This window comes from Paramisgurnus dabryanus, chromosome 11, assembly GCF_030506205.2.
Source record: "Paramisgurnus dabryanus chromosome 11, PD_genome_1.1, whole genome shotgun sequence".
Lineage (NCBI taxonomy): Eukaryota > Metazoa > Chordata > Actinopteri > Cypriniformes > Cobitidae > Paramisgurnus > Paramisgurnus dabryanus.
Genome location: NC_133347.1, coordinates 3,604,084 through 3,626,398, shown reverse-complemented (window position 1 = coordinate 3,626,398; position 22,315 = coordinate 3,604,084). Strand labels below are relative to the sequence as shown.

Here is a 22,315-nt window from a genome sequence, read left to right as displayed (position 1 = left end):
ACACACAACACGCATGCGCAAAACCAGCTCAAGCGAATGTGCGTGAGGTGACAGCTGTCCCGATGATATCGATGAACGGTGAGAGTGTTTTTTATTCAAATACACCCAGACAACATAAACATCTTGATATATGTGGCTGTATTATGTGTGTCGAGTATAAATACACCGATGTCGGCTTGTCAGACGATCAGAAAGACGCTTGTTTTGCTGACTGGAGCCCGTGTTAGCGTTAGGGCTAAGCGCGAGCACGTTTACAGAATCTCATGTTTTGATTTACACTTAATTTTCGTTGTTGTTGAAATATTCAATGGATTACTGAAAAATGCGTACGTTTGAAATGCTTACATATCCTGCTGCCGATATATAAACTCAATTTGTTCATGCATGTTGTTGCATTGCCCTCCATTGGTTAGTTGCTTATATATAGTGAGTGACTGGGGGTGGGGGTTCATGTACTGTAACGCAATGCCTAAATTGTGATATATTATAATTTCTTTGATTCATCACAGTAAACACCAGTAATAACAGCCTTCCCCAGCACAACCACGGCAAAAAACCTAAGAAGAAGAACAAGAAGAACCGCAAAGGGGCAGCAGTGGAGATCTCTGGTTTGGAGCTGGGGTGAGTGAAGATCCAGATCTGGGTTTGCTGCTAAAAATACACAGGAGCGTGGCCATGGGAGTCACTTCTCCAGATAAGCATATTGACTCACGGCCCTCCCTCTCTGCCCATGCACGTCGAGCCTATTTTAATACATGTTTAAAAAATGTAAATAATACATGTTAGACATGCAACCATCATGTTATGACGGGGGAGAGGTTATTCTGCATTGCATCGTAAAGATTCAAAATTTTGATCTTTCTTGTTTTATTCATTAAGCACATGGGTGATTATATATTGCATGTATATTTGGTGTCCAAAGTGTCGTTATTTTTTTCCAGCTTTTTCAAATGGCTATATTTTTAATTGTTTTAATTATTTGGTACTCAATGGCTTTGTTTAGTTTACATGCACAGAATTTTGTCAATCTGACTGAATTAAATCCGATTGCAGGTTATGACAATACAGTTTACATATACCCTTAACATTGCAATCGGATTGAAATGTTGGTTAACATGTACATTATAAATAATCCAAACCTAATATCTGCCCAAGCGCACAGCCAGGGTTGCCAGATTCGCATATGTAAACTAGCCCAATGGCCATTCAAAACTAGTTGAAAAGCACCCCAATGAATAATAAACAGAATCTTTTCATCTTTAACCCACAGAAAGAAAACAACTCGCTGAAACAGTTTAAAAGTACAGAAAATCTGAAGTCCACAAAAAAGCAGAGGACTTGGCAACGGAGCATGTCGAGTTCATGCTTTATCTCTGCATAAATGTACAAAGTCAAAGTAAAGAAAGTTGTTCTTAAGAAGTTCTCAGATATAGGCAAAGAAAACACTTTTGGAAAGGCACAACGCTATTTTATTGCTTTGGGTAATGTCAAGGCCGCCTTAATGCACGGGCTTACCTGGGCTGAAGCCCAGGGGCCTCCCAAGTTCAAGGGCCTCCCAAGTTTGCGTTCATGATGAGCTGAAAAGGTCATATTGTTTTGTAACTTGTCAGGTTTTCTGTCAATCACTCTAATTGAACGTTACATGGCTGCTGATTGGTCCGTTGTAACTTAACGTGAAATAAAATGTCAGACGTAACATATTTTTTATTCCGCGTAATGTAATTAAGTGCGCGTTGTCAACTTGACATTCCTGCACGTTAGACTGAGTATGACAGAGAAACGGGAAATAATCCACCAACAAATGAAAGAGAAATTTCTGAAATTTCATAATAAGCACTAGTGAGGTGCAGGTCTCTCTCTCTTTCGTGCGCGCGCTCGCTCGTTCGCTCTCTCTGTGCTCGTGCAGCTGTCTGAGTCTCTGGCATGCAGAAGTCTCTCCAAAAGTGCACAAGAAACTGTGCCGCTAAATTAAGAAAGGAGTTCCCGCACATAATGCTGTTAGTTGTTATAAAGTTTAAGTTTACTCGCGTTTATATCAGTGACGCGTGCGCAGCTGGAGCGATGTTTGACGCGACGTTAGCTCACAGTACATACATCTGTTGGTTTAGAAAGACGAGAAAGAGACGCAACGGTAAAGGTGCAAGTCTAAGAAAGTAAAGAGCGACAAGACCATCTCAAATGATCATCCCCTGATAGCACCATTATAATCTCATTATCTAAAGATCTTATATACAGGTATGTTCCCTGTCTGTCTTGTGCATATTCATACTTGGTCGTTTTACATGCTTATGTATGCATAAATACTAAATACAATGCATACTATATCTTCAATAGCCTACAAAATAAATAACTGATTAAAAACCAAGATTCTGTCTATAAAGACTTATCTTTTGTTATCATTAATGCATTTAACAAGATTCTGTCTATAAAGACTTATCTTTTGTTATCATTAATGCATTTTTACTTTAAAACTAACTTTAACTTATTATATTTTTAAAACTGTGGTGAGCATTTAAGTATGAGTGGCAATTTTCTGCAAATTTGTATATTCCAAAAACTATATAAATATAAAGCTTATAAACATATATACTTTCACAAATTTTGGTTTTATTATCACCACATGTTGCTGTGTGTGGTTGTTAAATAAAGTGTCTTGTGTTTATGCTCAAGTGGGCTCAGTGATATGTTAATAACAATATTATGGTGTTTTCTGGGTCAAAGAGGGAAAACTCACAGTTGTATGTCTCGAAAGAAACTAATGCATTTTGTGATGTAGATTACCTAGATATTACACTTAAAAAAAAAAAAAAATTAGACTATAAATCGAGGGGAAGGGGGGCCTACAAAACCTCTTAGCCCCGGGGCCTCACATTAGGTTAAGGCGGCCCTGGGTAATGTTATGAAAGACATGAACGCACTGCAGAATACAGCGCGTGACCCCATTACATAAATAATGCGTGTTGCTATTGCATGTTAATGTGACGAGAATTATGTGATGCGTAAATATGAGTTAAATATAAGACTTGAGCACAATTCTTCCGTGCATTTGCACTGAGAATTTACCACATGCATACTTTTCTCCTGATGATCGGATCACAGATCGCACTACACACAAACCCTTTCAATATGTTCAAAATTTGCATTAGATCGACCTCAATTATATTGATTAAGATGTTTACATGATGGCTTTTCAATACGACTGAGCCATCAATACAATTACAAACTGATTATTTGGTAACATTTAAACCTACCTATTGTCATGGACTGCAAGATGTTACAGGCCATTACAATATAATATTTTATTGTACAGCTGAAAATCATGATTTCCTGTTGTCTGAATTAGTCAGTGTCAATTCTGCTATTGTAAAACTCTGTTACCAAAGTAAAGAAAATGACACTGTACTAACATATAAGGTACTGTGCAAAAGTCTTACGCCATCACCACCAGACTTGTTGTTTTAGAAGTTTTGATGTCCATCCATATTTATTTTTAAATCTATTTTACTAAGATCCAAACAGAAAATACAGGAAATATGTACAAAAAATAATTACATTTTCAGGAATAAATGTCTTCTTTAGGCATAGTCAGTGTATAGTGTGACCTCTTTTGGCAAAAAACACATCTTGAGGGTTTTTGAGGAGAATGAAGTAAAAAGACTTATTCTTTAAAATTAGAAATTAAAATTTAATTTTATTTAGGTTTAAGAGATCCTGCAGTTTCCTGCTACTGCTCAAGTGAAAGGGGAGGTTTCCCTAAAAACTTGACACATCAGGTCATTGAATGTGCTTGAATCTATTTTATGCAGTAATTTTTCTGGAAAAAATCCATATTATTCCCTGTGTAGTGTAGGATAAGGGGGACTTTTTAAGCACACATCCTAAACTGTTCGCTTTAAATGTTTATATCTTATGTATTTGAATGTTGATTCATACCAAAATGTTTTTTGCCTACTTGTGTTTGACGCATGAAAAGTCTCGAGTTACGTATGTAACTGTTGTTCCCTGAGAAGGGAACGAGACGCTGTGTCTCCCTTGCCTTACTTCCTGATACTTCCTGCGTCCCTGTAATGCCGTCTTTGCCAATATTTCAGATAGCGATATACTTCCTGGCTCCCGCGTCACCCTGTCTTTGTCGTTAAGCCTCATCATTGGTTGAATTTGATATACACATTCAGACGCACTTACCCCTGTAGGCGTCCCCAAAGTGTCACCGCAGTGACGCAGCGCGAGTTCCCTCAAAAGGAAACAGTAACAATGTATCTTAAAAGGTAACACGATGTAACCTTGCTCTCACTTGAAATGTGTCCCCGCATTTAGTCCTTGAACTTGAGGGGGATTTGCACCTGGAAAGTCCTTGAAAGGTCCTTGAATTTGAAGTTAACTAAGGTGTGGGAACCCTGATTCTAATTCTGGCATACTCGCCAAAGACTTCTGCACAGTAGTACTGTATAACCAGTAGTTATCTATACATGACATATATAAGCAGTTTTTATTAATAGCAAACATTGATTTACTGTTGATAACTATTAATAAATCAGTACGTTGGCCAGAGACATTGAGACGGTATGTTGACACTATTTATAAAAATTAGTACATTCTTGTTTATAATTTATGGAGTTTTATCATCAGTATTGCTTGAACCATGACTACATTTGTAGTTGACAACAGATATGTGATATTTGGCAGAATTTGTAACGTTTTATTTTATGCATTGCTTTACAGACCCCAGATCCCTTCTTCCGATGAACTGTGTCACATACTCACCATTCACAGATCCACCACCCCTCCAGATTCGCCCCCGTTGAACCTCTCTCAAAGCCCACCAGACCTTCAGCCTCCGGTCCCCCTGACACACTCGGCTCCTATAACGGCGGTTTCCTCACCTTGTGTAGTCTCATCCCCAGACACGCCTTCCACTCCCATAGCACCTTCAATCGGTCTACCTTCTGTTCTTTTAACAACTCCTCCCACTCCACCGGCTCCGTCCAATCAGACAACTCCACCGCCAACACTGAGCCCTCCCCCTCCAGACTTTTCCCCACCCCCAGCAGAATTACTCGGGTCAGATGATGAGGAGCAGGAGAATCCGTCAGATTATTGTAAAGGTATGACAGCTGTTGATAATGATTGGTTTAAAAAAACAATGATGTATGATGAAATATGTCAAACCGCAGAGTCTATAAATTCATAGCATTCCAGTGCCGTTTAATCGCGACATTGTTTTATGTTTATATAATCTTGTTTTTAGGAGGGTATTATCCAGTGAAGATTGGAGACCTATTTAATGGCAGATATCACGTGGTCAGAAAACTGGGCTGGGGTCATTTCTCCACTGTATGGCTGTGTTGGGATCTACAGTGAGTACTTTATATCTGTTTAAATCTTAATCCCAGAGATTAATCTGCTGTTCTGGAAGTACAAACACTAAACATTATCAACAGATGTCATATTATGTATGTGGATGAGTTGTACAACTCTGTTTGAGTTTTGTATCGGTCTGCCTGTTTGTAGACGGAAACGATTTGTTGCACTTAAAGTGGTGAAAAGCGCCCTGCACTACACTGAAACAGCGCTGGATGAGATTAAACTACTGAAATGTGTAAGTGTGAGAACCTTCCAATAAAAATCTATTTATAACAACAACATGCACCCTAAACGGAATTACTTTTCCACAGGTGCGAGACAGTGACCCGACAGATCCTAAACGTGAGAGGATAGTTCAGCTGATCGATGATTTTAAAATCTCTGGTGTCAACGGTGTTCGTATCCCTCCCGTCTGTGTCATCTGACTATTGTGCCAGTGCTGTGGTGCATTAGTTTGTGTGATTTTTGTTTGCATTTGTCAGTTTTCTTTTTAATAATTCACAAGCACAGCATGTATCTGGACTCTGTCCTTGACTCTTGGATATCTCAGATGTTTGTATGGTACTGGAGGTGCTCGGTCACCAGCTGCTCAAATGGATTATAAAGTCCAACTACATGGGTCTTCCTCTTGTCTGTGTAAAGAGCATTCTCAGACAGGTGAGTCTCACACCGTGGGTTCACACCAGCCGCGTTTATGGTGTCAATTCGCGTCTAGTTGGCTGCTTGGACATTTTGAGTGTAGTCATCGAGACATTCACACGGAAATTTGAGTCGTGGGAGGGGTTTCTGCGACCCCGCTCGCTTTCTGTAATCACATCACTACTAGAGCAAGCTCCTGATTGGTTAACGGGGTGTGTTTTTCCTTCAAAGTTCACATTTTTCAACTTGCGCGTTTGCTGCGGCAACGCTCAATTCGTGCCATTCGCGTGAACTAGACCCCGCTCACTTTCTGTAATCACGTCACTACTAAATCAAGCTCCTGATTGGTTAGCACGGCGTGTTTTTCTGCCAAAGTTAAATTTTTTCAACTTGCGCGTTTGCCGTGGCAACACTCAATTCACACCATTCGCGTGAACTAGACCCCGCTTGCTTTCTGTAATCACGTCACTACTAAATCAAGCTCCTGATTGGTTAGCACGGCGTGTTTTTCTGCCAAAGTTAATTTTTTTCAACTCGCGCGTTTGCCGTGGCAACACTCAATTCACACCATTCGCGTGAACTAGACCCCGCTTGCTTTCTGTAATCACGTCACTACTAAATCAAGCTCCTGATTGGTTAACGCGGTGCATTTTTCCGCCAACGTTAAGTTTTTTTTAACTCACGCGTTTGCCGCGGCAACGCTCAATTCGCGCCATTCGTGTGAACTAGATCTGTGAATGAGGCGGAATCGCGTGTACCGCGGCACGCTAAAAGCCTCATTCACGCCGCGAGACCTCCAGACGCGCATCAATGTGTCTTCACATTAACTTAACATTGAAATCACTCGCGCTTGACGCCTCTACCGCGGCTGGTGTGAACGCAGCATTACACCGTGTCCTAAATATGAAGCGACACGAGATGATTTCAGTGATGGAAAATTTGTCTTTCCATACCGAACGCATCCCTTCACTTTTTATTGCTTTCCTTGTACAACTTGAGGGATTTATTATTTATTTCTGCTTTTAAATGTCTTATTAGTTGCTCCTTATTCATGTTTGATGATTATTTATAGTAATGCACAGAGTTATCAGCCGCAACACAACCCAGTGTGTGTTTATTGGTTTATTAAATTTTTTGGGTAATTTGTAGCTGTTTAACTTTATTTGCTTATTCCCCCCCCAAATAATAGATGCCATCTGGGCATGCTTATAATTTAAAACATTTCTTTTGATGCTTCCTGCGATATGATTCTGACCTCATCACTTAATTTTTCTCTTCTTCAGGTTCTTGAGGGTTTAGATTACTTGCACACAAAATGCAAAATCATTCATACAGATATAAAGCCAGAAAATATCTTACTGGATGTAAGCGAGGTGTACGTGAGACGCCTGGCGGCCGAAGCCACTTTATGGCAGAAGGCTGGAGCTCCGCCCCCCTCCGGTTCCTCCGGTATGTCTTTTAATATTCACTTATTTTTCGCCAAGCATGCAAGGCAAGGCAAGTTTATTTGTATAGCACATTTCATACACAGAGGTCATTCAAAGTGCTTTATGCGACACGAGTTATGGTCTACTTTAGAATATGACTTTTTTTTGCCTGCATTCTAGGTGCAGTACAAAATATACTATATATACTGAAACTATATGTTATATGACATTGTTTACCCAGGGATACTCAAAGTCTGGTTTTCTTTAAAGCTGTCAGGGGTTCAGTAGACGTTTCTGAGAGTTTACAATCTAAAATCATTGAAGCTATATACACAGCAATCACTTACTTACAAAAATGAAAGTTTGAATATATTTACATTAGTAAATGTACAAAATATCTTCATAGAACATGATTATTACATAATATCCCAGAGATTTTTGCCATAAAAGAAAAATCTATTATTTTGACCCATAATATGTATTTTTGGCTATTGCTACAAATATACCCGTGCTACTTAAGACTGGTTTTGTGGTCCAGGGCCGCATTTGAGTATCCCTGGTGTAATGTGCTTTCTGTGGTAATAATCAGATATTTATTCACATTTTAAATAAAACATTTTTTTTTTAATTTCTTGTGCAAATCTTCAGTTTGCTTATATAAATCGAGCCTCTCGGTCATTGTTAAATGTGTGGTAACATACTTTCATAACCGTCATGGATGTATGCTTGTTAAAAAGTACTTTAAATGAAAATTGTTCGTCTATCAGATGAGTTTGACCCTCAAATCATTGAATTGATCTGCATGCCGGTGGCTATTTCTTCTCCGCTTCTGTGCTGAATATGAAGCCATCATTTCTCGTTTCTTTGCTGTTGTCTGATTGGTTTCTAACTTTGTCCTATCTTTTCTTTCTCTGTTTCTTTTTTTGTTAATTATTATAATTATTATCATTATGGTTTTCTGTCCTTTCCCTCTTTTCTCCTCTGTTCTGATGGCAGTTAGCACGGCCCCCAGGGATAAACAGGTACGTTGAGAGTTGTGCCTGCTGAAATACAGATAGGATGTAGTTTGTTCTGGTGAAAAGACACATGTGCCTGCTGCTGACCCTTAACACACCCCTGTCTCTGTGAATATATGGGCACGAAGCACTGGGAGATCATTTACAGATCCACTGATGTGGGAGACAAAATATACATCAATTCTCTATTAGAAGTTACATACGTAAAATACACGTTTATTTTTGGGGAGATATTTGATGACAATTATTTATGATGAGCAGTGGCATAATAACTGATATATACCAATATACTGTTCGAATAGGACTAAATTGGCTTTTCAACATCTATTTAATCAAACTATTGTTATTTGTTAAGCAGTATTTAAGCTTTAAGCCTTTAGATTAAAAAGGAAGAGCAATTCAAGTTAAAACATTTGACTATTGTGTATATCGTACACCCAACGCTATCTTACGGCAATTTGTGCGTAATTTACGAAATGGCTAATGCGTATTAATTCTTTCATATTCGTACATTTTTGTAAAAATTTTTTTGCCCCTGTGACGTTGAGGTTAGAAGTGGGTTTTTTTTTTTTCGTTAATGATAATCGTATGTTTTTGTACGACCAAGCCAACACGAAAGTGACTTAAACTGCAATTCATCGACTGACCACTAGAGTCTGGCTCCAAAAGGGATTTAATCCCATAGACCCACCATGTTAAAATGTCTAACTTTACTGCCAAAATAAATATTTTACAGCCTGGCACAAAAAGTGTTTTTTGTCCATATAGCTCATTTTGGCCTTAATGACAACTGGGTGGGGCTAAGTAGTTTTTGTGACTCATCCGTTTAAATTGTATTAAGCTTTTAAGTTATGCATAATTAAGGGTGTGGCCACTGCGTCACTATCGTCAAGCTAGGTGGATGATTATAGGATGATTTTTCACGGTTATCCGTGAGTGATGTGCTGCCAAGATGGTGACTTTTGGGCTTCAAAAATGCTCTTCACAATCATACGGTGACGTCACGGACACTATGTTGATAATTTTTACAGTCTATGTGAAATTCATACGAATTAGCCAACTCGTAAAATACGTACGAATTATCGTAAGATCAGGCTGCATACGTCCCATAATGTATTGTACAAAACACGTAAACATATAGTATATGAACTTTATACGTAGCGAAAAGATTCCAGTAATACTTTATAATGACGTTGTATTTGTTAGCATAAGCTAATTTGTATGCATTAGCTAACCTGAACTAACAATCAGCAATATAGTTTTTCAGCATTTATTAATCTTTGTTAATGTTAGTTAATGCCAATACAGTTGTCCATGGTAGTTTATTGTGCATTAACTAAAGTTAACAATGATAAGTTTTGATTTTATAAATGTATTAGTAAATGCTGAAATGAACATGAACTCAGATTAATAAATGCTGTATTGCTCATTGTTAGTTAATGTTAGCAAATGCATTTACTAATGTTAACAAATACAACCTTATATCTCCCAATCAGTGGATTTGGTTTGAGGCTCTGTGCCGTCCCACAGATGTGATGATTTTACACCGTCAATTCTTTACTAACATTGTTAGACTATTTTTGCATGCTGGAGCATAAAACAGAGGCTCCTCCTTCCATCTGATCATCTGCCTTTCCTGTTATTTTCCCTTTGATTCTTTAGAAGAATAGTTGAATGTGACATTTTTAAAAGTGGATAAGGAAATCTCTGCAGTCATTTGTTTTTACATGACCGTCTGGACTGAGACCCACTGTTTCCAGTATCCTGCTTTTCTTATTTCAGGCACCTCCGCATGGTTGAGTGTGATTTCACAAATCTGTCACATTTATCGCTCTTCTGAATATGAACAAGATGAAAGCAGGAGTTATAATTGAAATAAGGTCTTCGAGAAACATTTTCGTGGCTGCATGTCAGTCGATGGCTAACCAGGATCATATTAACTTTCTGTTAGCAATTTTTACTGCGTTTGTATATTTGTATTTAAGTAACACATAACTGCTAATGTGTGTAATTATTAGAAGTTTTTTATTTATCTTTTAACTGTGCCTCATCTTTTTGTCATTATGGCATATTTTGCGTAGTTGTAATTTCTCATGTGCATCACGGTTTACTCACTTTTCACCTGTAAATGTTCTCATACAGTATGTACCAATGGCTCATAAATGATCTAAGGGGCTGTTTATACCTGGTTTTAACTATTTCCCCGCCATTGACGAGTTATCTTTTCAGTTTTAAGCGAAAACGCTTCCCTGCCAGAATGACGAAACCCTGACGAATTTTTACGGCAATCCATATTTCCACTATTAGCCAATAGTTGGCGCTCTTACCCAACGTATAAAACACTTAAGCACCCACTGATTCAAAAACAATAAAAACTCTGTGTATGTTTTGATTCTGATCGCTAACAAAAGTCCTCTACAAAAATGCAATTATCTCAGTTTTTTGTTCAGAATTTTGTATTTTTTTAAGAAACCTACCAGATAAAAATAAGCTTGCGCAACTTTCAACCGCTCGCAAAATGAAACAAAAATAAAAGAGGCGGAGAGCTGTCACTTTAGTTTTATCAATAAAAAAGCCTCAAGATGGCGCTGTACACTTTGTGTTGGCACTAGAAGTCAGGACCGATGTAAAAACATTGTGCTCGGTACATCACATTAGATCAGTAGGCGGTGTTTTGTGTCTGCCCGAAAACACATTCAACCACATGCGCGTCTACACCACAAAAGCAATCCGGTCGAATTGTGTTTTCCACTTCCTTTAAAGTGGACAATCTCAAAACTTTTCACACCCCGTTTACACCTGTATTTAGCGTCATCCACTTGTGATCCAGTTGACCAAATCATATCTTCAATATCAGGTGTAAATAGCCCCTAAAATATTTCAGCGATTAGTGTTTTCTGTATTTCGAAGTGTTTCTGTTTTAAATATGCAAAGAGTATAGCAGTATGAGGAGGAAAGACGTATAAAAACACCATATTGCTTAAACCACTGCAAGTTTTTAAGCGTAAGAGACCAGAAGTGTATTTAGACTGAAGGTTTTTATTTTGCATTTAAAAAAAAATCACATGCACACAGCAATGTTGTCAAAATGATGCGTGTTTTTGGTGTCATCATTTGGCATATCAGGCCAGTAGATGGCGATGTTACCTTGTAAAGAAACACTGCGCACATACACATTCGATAAATAGAGACTGCAAAAGCATCAAGCAGTTTTGTTAATGGTAGTTGACCCTGGACTACTTTATCAGAGAAGCGTCAAGAAATCTTGACCAGCATAAAGAAAGTTCAGTAGGCCGCCATTGTTGTTTTATTTACACTTGCGCATACCAATAGACTGAACACGTACGCCAACAAAACGTTGTTTTCAAAAACATACACGTTTTCAAAAGTTTGCGTTTTCTGGGCCCCAAAGCATGGTTGTTGTGTAAACGAACAGCCAAAATGAATAAAAACCTTACTGTTTTCGGTTAAAAACGTTGTTGTGTAAACGGCCCCTTGTTTGATGAGTCTGCTTATATTTGATGTACAGTAACCAGAGCGCAAGACCCCTTTAATACATCTAATAACAATATCTATCTATATCAGCATTAGTTTTACAAACAGTGCCAGTCAAAAGTTCATGAGGTCAATTCTGTGAGCTTCAGTAGAGCGGACGGGTCACGACTCGACCCGACGGCAGAGCTGCCATCCTACAATAGTCCCAGGAATAGTGCAGGAAATGGCGCAGCGGTGTCAGATAACCCCCTCGTCAGATTTCTGTTTATGCTGCGTCATTGTAAGCCTAGAGTTCATGCAGACATGAGGGAAATAGTTTTGGAAAGACCCTCGTCATTGCCGAATGTCTGTGGACCTGTTAGATCTTGTCAACACAGACGCAATGGTTCTAGTTTAGGGTTTATACTTTGCAGGGCTTTGAACCATCAACCTTTTAGTTACCAAACATGTGCAGGACCACCAAGCAACTGTCTCTAAAAATAGTAAAACTACATTCATACAATGTTATTGGTGTGATCCATGCACTTGCCAACAGTGTCATATGTGGTTACAAGATGTTCAGGTCCTGAAGGGTTTAATGTGATTGTTTTGAAAGAGTACAACTCTCCTCCCCACAAGATTTGAGGTATCTTTTATTACTAGCACAAACTGAACAACAATAATGACATCTCAAATCCACTTCTCTAGATGAGTTTTTCATTGATACATGACCACAATCATAATTGCACGAGTTAATGTCCTGCAAGTATTTATGGATCTGCAGTTTGGTTTTATCTCAGCATTAATTTGACTCTGTTTCCACCTGTGTATGTGTGTGTATGTGTGTGTGTGTCTAGATGGGTAAAATATCAAAGAATAAGAAGAAGAAGTTGAAGAGAAAGGCCAAGCGACAGCAGCGTTTGCTGGATGAGAGGTTGCAGGATCTTCAGAAGATGGAAGAGCTGGACGGAGCTCCGCCTTCAGATGCTCCAGGAAACACCCGTGCCCTCTGGAGACTCAGTGAGGATGGAGAAGATGATGAAGAAAACACACAGAGTGAACAGATCCACACGAGAGGTTGATGCCATGTTTCTATACACTAAAACTATTCAAATAGCATTGGTTATTTACTGTGTAATAAGCACATACTCCAAGGCCTTAAAGGGATAGTTAACCTAAAACTAAAATTTACCACATGATTTGCTCACCCTCAAGCCATCCTTGATATATATGATTATCTTTTATTAGACAAACACAATCAGAATTAAAAAATGTCCTGGCTGTTCCAAGCTTTATAATGGTAGTAAATGGTGCTTCTGATTTGAAGCCCAAAAAGGCAATCGATGCGATTTTTGTAAGAAAAAAATATATATACACTCACCTAAAGGATTATTAGGAACACCATACTAATACTGTGTTTGACCCCCTTTCGCCTTCAGAACTGCTTTAATTCTACGTGGCATTGATTCAACAAGGTCCTGAAAGCATTCTTTAGAAATCTTGGCCCATATTGATAGGATCTCATCTTGAAGTTGATGGAGATTTGTGGGATGCACATCCAGGGCACGAAGCTCCCGTTCCACCACATCCCAAAGATGCTCTATTGTGTTGAGATCTGGTGACTGTGGGGGCCTTTTTAGTACAGTGAACTTATTGTCATGATCAAGAAACCAATTTGAAATGATTCGAGCTTTGTGACATGGTGCATTATCCTGCTGGAAGTAGCCATCAGAGGATGAGTGCATGGTGGTCATAAAGGGATGGACATGGTCAGAAACAATGCTCAGGTAGGCAGTGGCATTTAAATGATGCCCAATTGGCACTAAGGGGCCTAAAGTGTGCCAAAGAAAACATCCCCCACACCATTACACCACCACCAGCAGCCTGCACAGTGGTAACAAGGCATGATGGATCCATGTTCTCATTCTGTTTATACCATCTGAATGTCTCAACAGAAATCGAGACTCATCAGACCAGGCAACATTTTTCCAGTCTTCAACTGTCCAATTTTGGTGAGCTCGTGCAAATTGTAGCCTCTATTTTCTATTTGTAGTGGAGATGAGTGGTACCCGGTGGGGTCTTCTGTTTTGTAGCCCATCCGCCTCAAGGTTGTGCGTGTTGTGGCTTCACAAATGCTTTGCTGCATACCTCAGTTGTAACTAGTGGTTATTTCAGTCAAAGTCGCTCTTCTATCAGCTTGAATCAGTCGGCCCATTCTCCTCTGACCTCTAGCATCAACAAGGCATTTTCGCCCACAGGACTGCTGTATACAGAATTTTTTTTCCCTTTTCACACCATTCTTTGTAAACCTCAGAAATGGTTGTGCGTGCAAATCCCAGTAACTTAGCAGATTGTGAAATACTCAGATCGGCCGGTCTGGCACCGACAACCATGCCACGCCCAAAATTGCTGCAATCACCTTTCTTTTCCATTCTGACATTCAGTTTGGAGTTCAGGAGATTGTCTTGATCAGGACCACACCCCTAAATCCATTGAAGCAACTGCCATGTGATTGGTTGATTAGATAATTGCATTAATGAGAAATTGAACAGGTGTTCCTAATAATCCTTTAGGTGAGTGTGTATACACATCCGTTGAAATAATTTTCATCCTGTGTTACAGTGAACGGTAATGGTCCGACTAAAAGCAGTCCAGAGTCGGGTTCATCATGGCTGGAGGAGAACTGTAATGGCTACGGACCACTGCGTTTCTCCAGTCCTGGTTCGGGTCTGTCAGGCATGTCTGGATCCATCCTGTCTGCTACCTCTGAATCGGCTCTGTCCACCCTGTCGGGATACTCAACGGAGCGCTCGCTGCTCTCACCCAACTGTACGTACTGCGATCTTGACCATTTTCTCGCTTTTGATAATCTAACGTGTTCTGTAGTTTTGTTAAAACCCTTAAGGACATTTTGCTGCTTGGTTTGGTGTCAGTTGTGTTTTGCTCTGGTATCATATCTGTTTTGATTGGTCATAGGTTTTATTTCCAGGAAATGCATACAGTAAAAATAAATGCATAACTTTGGATAAACGTACTTCTGTAATCTTCTCACATCACACCTCGCTTCAGAAGTGTTAATGGTCGTGCAGAATGAACCTCCTATCCATAAACTCTAAGATAAAATGCCGTGTCAGCTGAGCCTCGGGCATCATCGTCATTATTTTCACTTTTTTTCTCAGCATTCTCTGCTGCTGATTTCTTGGTGAATCCTTTAGAGCCTCAGAATGCGGACAAGATACGCATTAAGATTGCAGATCTTGGCAATGCATGCTGGGTGGTAAGCAACATCTCCCTAAAAAGTGAATGATGGATCATTTCAGCTCTGAAATATTTACACATATTTAAATTATTGATAAAAAACGCTTGTTGATGCCACAAATCTTCTCTCTCTTAGCACAAGCACTTTACAGAGGACATCCAAACCCGTCAGTACCGAGCTCTGGAGGTGCTGATCGGAGCAGAATACGGCCCTCCGGCTGACATATGGAGCACTGCGTGTATGGTATGAGCTCATTCAATAAACATTTACTTTTCTATCAAATCACTGAGGAACTACTGCTGCTTTGATTTTATATCAGTACAGTTCTGCCTTTATTTAGGGCTGCAACTAACGATTATTTTCATAACCGATTAATCGGCCGATTATTGTCATAGCAGATTAATCGACTAATTGTATATAAACCTAAATATTTACTCAATTTGATTTTTTCACTTATAATAGCTAAATAAAACCCCAAATTAAGGGTATTTTAGATGTAAAATTGTACTTTTAAAAGTGCAAAAGCCACACATTGAGTTTTACTAATATAATCTTATTTTGATATTTTAAGCCTTAAGTTTGTGCAGCTTTTAAATAGTAAAACAACTGTAAATATCAAAGTATAAATAAACAAACATATTGAGTTGTAATTTTCAGGGATTTGCTGGTGAGAAAATTTTGCCAATTTTTGTATTGTTATGCTTTTTAAGTTTTATTTATTGTGATGTCCCAACAGGCATTTGAGTTGGTCACCGGGGATTATCTTTTTGAGCCTCATTCAGGAGAAGACTACACTAGAGATGAAGGTCAGAATTATTAGTTTGTGAAGCAATGAAATAATTTTGACGATCAAGACAGATTGGGTCACCAACACTCTTAGAAATAAAGCTGTTACAAAAGCTTCTTCACAGAAGATTGATTTCTTTCATAACTTTTAACCCTGTAAAGCCTGACACATAAAATAATATTTTTTTTAAATTGAAGTGTTTATTGGACGTTTTGACAATACCCCCCCCCCCCCCCCAAAAAAAAGATTCAATAACATTTTTTGTATACTATTATTTTTTTAATCGTTTTTAATACATCAGGTCTTTATGAAATGTTTCTAAAATGTTTATTTTAGAAATGAAAACTAATATTTTCATGGCATATGCCATGGGTTTTCAAACCTGTCCTGGAGGACCACTAGTACTGCACATTTTGCATGTCTCCCTCATCACAACACACCTGATTTAAATCTTCAGCTCATGAACTGGGTGTGTAATTTAAGGTAACTGAATGAGGTGTGTCACAAAAGGGAAACATGCAAAATGTGCGGTACTAGTGGTCCTCCAGGACCGGTTTGAAAACCCATGGCATATGCAACATTTTCTTAAGCTGTCCTCAGTAAGCACTTCATGGAGTTATTATCCTCATCATCATCTTCATCTACCTATTTCAAAGTCACTTAAATTAGCATCCATAATCATGCTAATAAAATCTTCAACACCAAACTTTTTTCAATCTAAATTTACACACAATTACACAACAATTGCTTTTTTTGCAATATCCAAACGTTTAGCAAGGGATTAGCACGTATAAAAATCATATAAATGTACACTGCAAATAAATTTTTATCTTGTTTTCAGTAAAAATATCTAAATCTTAAATTAGGATGCATTTTCTTGATGAGCAGAACGACCCAAGAAAAGAAGTCTAGTCTATTTTGTGCATAAAACAAGCAAAAAAATCTGCCAATGGGGTAAGAACATTTTTCTTAAACACAAAATTCAAGAAAAATTTGCTTACCCCATTGGCAGATTTTTTGCTTGTTTTATGCACAAAATCACTTCATTTTTTTTTTTTATTTGCTCTAAAAACTAGACTTATTAGGCTCATTTTGCTCATCAAGAAAAAGCATCTTAATTTAAGAATTTTTTAATATTTTTACTGAAAACAAGACCAAAATATTATGAATTTTTTTCCTTAAATCATTTTTTGCAGTGTATACATGAAAATATCTAATTTAAGCTCTAAATATATGTTCAACCCTTCAATTTAGTTTAATTTGGCATTGTGGTTGGCATAATGCAGATTGCATCATGAAATGAATTACAATGACGTTTGGGAATTTACAAATAACTTACATTAAATACCTGCTTTATCATATTTGATACACACATTTTCATTTCAGTAAATATCCATATTAAAATATATGTAATGACATAAAAGTTATTCTGACCCTAATTTTCTTAAAGTTGCAGAAGAGTCACTAGATGAAGGCAGACATTTTTTATTTAACATTTTAAAGCCCACTACTGCTTGCAGTTCACAGATAACCCATCATCAGGCTAAAATCCACAGGTTTTTAAGGAAATATTGATCATGGTGATGACGTAGAGGTCTCAGAAACTCATGTATCAAATACGATACAAATGGCTTTACAGGGTTAATATAATCTAAAAAACCTTTCTTTACTACAAAAACAGAAAGATTCTTCAGATGTTAAAGGTTCTTTATGGAACCATTCAGCAAAAGACGCTTCATCTATGGCATCGTAAAGTGCTTTATTTTTAAGAGTAAATATTATATTATAAGGATCAACGAAGTGACCCTAATTATTTTGGATAAATTAAATGTAAAAGGGTTCAAATTTCAAAATAAATTTGCAGATTTCTTGCATATATTCTCTTTTTTGAGGACCAAGTCAAAAATTTCTGGTTTTATTTCATTTTGAAAGAATATTTGGGGGATAATTGCAAAAATGTCAATGTGTGTAACCAGTCTGTGTCAATTGGTGTAACTAGTATTTTTTTTAATTAAAATATAAATATATTCATAAAAAAGGGAATAAAATATAATCATCTAGTATAGTGTATATGTAAGGGATAATGTAGAGGCAGCCGGTAGTTATCGGGAAATAAGCCCCGACAGTGTGATCAGGACCCGACGCGAAGCGGAGGGTCTTGTATCACACTGAAGGGGCTTATTTCCCGATAACTACCGGCTGACTCTACATTATCCCGCTTATTACACGGCTACTTGTCACATAAGAAAAAAACTGGACATGAATATGAATTTGAAACATTTTATTGGCATATTTGTTTTAAATTAACATTTTTATCCTTCCGCGAAACTTTGCACAGATGCATAAAATGATCGTAATACCTTATTAAGATCCTCTGCTTCATACTTGTCTCCATTTTTTCTCTTTAACCAGTCTTTGAGAAGTTTTAATGCCCATTCTGTATCTTTTTGTGTGTTGGCTTCGTAGCTGTCATGCTGTATTTTGTCAAGTTCAGTCTCAGTAAGCTGTCTGTGTCTTGTCGTGGTTGTCCAGTGTTTGTCACAAGATGGCGCCAAACAAACAGTAATCTTTATTGGCGCGGAGCGATCTTACTCATAAAAGTAGTACCGGCTATGCGTTATTATTTTGGAGCGGTTATTATTCGAAAAGAACATACCTGCAAATGTCTCAACTGACCAATCAGAATCAAGCATTCCAGAGAGCCGTGTAATAAATATATATATATATTATATTTTTTTTTACATTTTTACATAATTTGTCAAAGATTATTTAAAAAACAGAGCTGTTTTCAGCATATGTCAGTACAAATATTGTAAATATATATACATTTACCATTTACCATAAAATTTCATTAAAAAACTAATAAAATTCTATTTTACAATTTTTTTTGATGATTACGCTTACATGCCATCAAGGTGGATAACATATTTAATATTTTTTATTCTTTGGCGCAATTGGCGGTTACACCATTTGACATTTTCTAGTCCATTCAGTCTTAACTTTTATTAAAATGGTGCAAATGTAATTTTTTATTGCATGAAATTAACATACATAAACCTGATGCATGCTTTAAAACAAGTTTTAAAAAAACTCATTGAATTTCTCATCTTGCCAAACTGTTTTTGTCCCTGACCCATAAATCAGTATTGTTCAGCCTTTTTTGAGCCTCCATGTTTGTTTTTTCATAGTTTCTTGAAATAAGGCAATGCTGTTCGAATAATAAAAGCCTTGATTTTTTTTCAAAACCAGTATGGGTACAAATATATTGTGCATCCCTTGTGCCATTTTAAAGCAACACAAGCGCTGTTATTGTGATATTATTGTGATATATGACCGCCTTTTCCACCGGCTACCACCATCCAAGTGTATTACAGATGTGTGGAAACCACTGCAATAATATTTAAAGGAATGTTTCTGTAGTTTCTAAAGTGTGTATGTATGTAATTGTTTTTCTCCAGATCATATAGCTCATATAATTGAGCTGTTGGGCTCCATTCCTCCACATTGTGCGCTTTCGGGTAGATACTCCAGAGAATACTTCAATCGCAGAGGTGAGATTCACTGTTTGACATTACACATTTATTATATCAAATCACAGACTTTTATGCTTTAATAATTGCTCTGGGGTTACTGACATATAGACGGTTTCAGCAGGAGCAACAACATAAACAAACAGCTTTTGTGGCCCAAACTAAACTTCTGGTAGACTTACACAAAGAATCGAGTCCTTCTACAGTAGATTACTTTTAATACAAGCTAAATAAATAACCAGTAAATGACCTTTAGCTAAAGCGTATCAACCATTACACTGAGCGAACGTTACTGTGTAAGATGAATAAATACAATATTAACTATAGATCCTTGAATTCTTGTCAGGGAATCTTTCCATCCCTACAGCTTTGACCCTATGCTTGACGTCTCCCCTCGTCTTTATAAAACCAAAACATTTTTATTTTTTTCTAGAGCGGTACGATAAGCCTCTAGCCAGACCAATAAACAAACGCAGACAGGAAGTTAACTTTGGGCCTGGCGCGTAACTCAGGGTCTTTAGAATTGCATGAATATTAAAGGACAGATGTGTTTAGAGGTTAACTTTACCAGGTAGCACCATCATTGAACCTTTGATTTAATTTCCTGGGACCAATGGAGAAAAATCTTATGTTATTAGTTATGTTGAACTTGCATAGATGTCAGAAGCAGTATTGCACATAAAGCCTTTCGAGATGGTCACAGGGAAATCACTTTCATGAGCTCAGTGGTTATTCTGACACAGTTTTCCAATGCCATGATATGTCAGGTTATTATTAGATCAGACCAGCCTTGAAGAAGATCAGGCCATCAGTAAAGTTGTGTCTGATCCACTGAGAAATGTGCATGGAATGGGGTCACATTTAAGTATTTGTTTTTCCTACTATGAAAGTCGACAGGTACGGTACCATCAACTGGGTACTGTTCAACTATTCCAGTGGTACCCAAACTTTTTTCTATACCGTAGGCCAAAATCAAATCATAGGACTGAGAGCCATGGGCCGAAAGTAAATGTTGCTGTGTTATATTAAATTTTTAAGTTGCCCTGATTCTCCTCATTGATAATTTTCTAATATTTTAAAAATAAAAAGGCAAACATTACTCTGTTTATGCATAACTAATGCAGTTTTATTTTCAAAGGTAACTGTTGTGTAAAAGAAATAATTTTGTCCATAATTTTAAAATTTCCTTTTGTCTGTGTGCCACTGTTTGACCTTTCCATTATTAGCCTATAGTACCAGAGTTTTTGAGTTTCTTTATGCATGCTATACACCTTTAAGTATGCATGTTTATTTAAAAAAATATATATATTCATTTTAATTTCTTGCATTTAATTTCAATTTACATTTTTGTAATGTTCCCATTTCTAAATAAACATTTTCTAAAATATAATTTTTTTGTTTTATTTGTACATCTGCGTCAATGACGTTTATACTTTTTCCTTATCTCACGTGGCATGACGGGCCAAAATCAAGGCCATTGCGGGCCAACTTTGGGCACCTCTGAACTAGTCGCATTAACCGTAAATTTTTCACTTTGATGGATTATTTTTAGCAGTAATGGAAAATCTGTAATTTTTACAGATTACAATTACAAATTGGATTATAAGACAACATTCCCAGACTAAAATGCATGTTTGATCTGTCTTTATTTAAAAACATCTTTGACTGACGTATCTTAACATATATCAGTACCATTGTTTTGTCTCAATATGCATACCAGTTTTAAAAGGTATGTTTGTAAAAACTACTTTAATGTTATATCATAATGTATTTTAGGTATAACATACTAAAAAGTGAACTGAAATGGATCTTTATTTTAAAAGTGACAAAACCCTAAGCTAAGCGGATGTCAGTAATGTTATTTGTGACTGTTTTCACATTTCTGAAGCCCTTGTTTTTGTTGCAGATCTATGTATATCATTCTCTCAACCTTCCCTTCAGATAAAGCTGTACTCATTTCAACTTTGCTGAAAATAGGCCACCTTGACGTTTGCTTCTTGTGCTGTCCTTTGCCTGGCACGAGCACGATTTTACAGATCGTTTGTGTGTTTTGTGCAGGTGAGCTGCGACACATCTCCAACCTGAAGCCGTGGGGATTGTTCGAGGTCTTACTGGAAAAATACGAGTGGCCGCTGGATCAGGCAGCCCAGTTCAGCGACTTCCTGCTCACCATGCTCGAGTTCATACCAGAGAACCGCGCCACCGCGGCCGAGTGTCTACAGCACCCCTGGCTCAATTCATAACCCATCTCGGGTCTCCCTCCCAAATACATTTTCACTGCATTCGTGCGGTCTGCGTCCCTTAGGTCGGTTACCCGTCTACAGGTGCACACTTCCACTTTTCCGAGCGTACGCTCCCAGAAGATGGAGTATTCTGAGCACACACTTAGCTAGCTAACCTCAAACTTTTGTTTTTATATAATATTATACAGTATATATTTAAAGAGGCTTTGATCTCTGAACATGATCGGGTAAAATATCTGTCTGATGTTTTCATTTTGTGGTCATCTAATCATGTAGAAGGTTCACATATTTATATGTTAAAATAGTGCCTTGACATGCCATCTGCAAAACAGAAAAAGTTAAAAAAATCATAAAACCCTCACCTTTTTATATTTGTCTGCGAATATGTGTGAGGAATGCTTGTTGTTTTGTGAATATACAGAGCTCTGTATGAATACTTGATTCAATAAAGACTTGGGATCTTAAACACTGTACCGAAGAATAAAGAATCGCTATGAACCACAGTGATATCAGAGTATTTTATTTAATAATAATTCCTTACATTTATATAGCACTTTTCTCAGTAGTCAAAGCACT

At 37.5% G+C, this 22,315-nt stretch overlaps 1 protein-coding gene across 1 annotated transcript; it reads left to right on the top strand.

Annotated features, from left to right (window-relative positions):
• Positions 1 to 9: 9 nt before the first annotated feature.
• srpk3 (SRSF protein kinase 3) lies at positions 10 to 22,242 on the top strand. Its single transcript, XM_065248146.1, has 16 exons — positions 10 to 78; positions 510 to 621; positions 4,723 to 5,105; positions 5,249 to 5,357; positions 5,512 to 5,599; positions 5,676 to 5,763; positions 5,915 to 6,021; positions 7,287 to 7,452; positions 8,427 to 8,452; positions 12,778 to 12,997; positions 14,543 to 14,749; positions 15,100 to 15,197; positions 15,315 to 15,422; positions 15,916 to 15,985; positions 19,425 to 19,517; positions 21,555 to 22,242. The coding sequence occupies exons 1-16, from the start codon at positions 63 to 65 to the stop codon at positions 21,737 to 21,739; spliced, it is 2,076 nt and encodes a 691-aa protein (XP_065104218.1). The 5' UTR covers positions 10 to 62; the 3' UTR covers positions 21,740 to 22,242.
• Positions 22,243 to 22,315: the final 73 nt, after the last annotated feature.

Coding starts and splice junctions, on each gene's coding strand:
- srpk3 (XM_065248146.1), top strand. Junction 8,453..12,777: donor CGGCCCCCAGGGATAAACAG/GTACGTTGAGAG, acceptor GTGTGTGTCTAG/ATGGGTAAAATATCAAAGAA. Junction 19,518..21,554: donor AGAATACTTCAATCGCAGAG/GTGAGATTCACT, acceptor TGTTTTGTGCAG/GTGAGCTGCGACACATCTCC.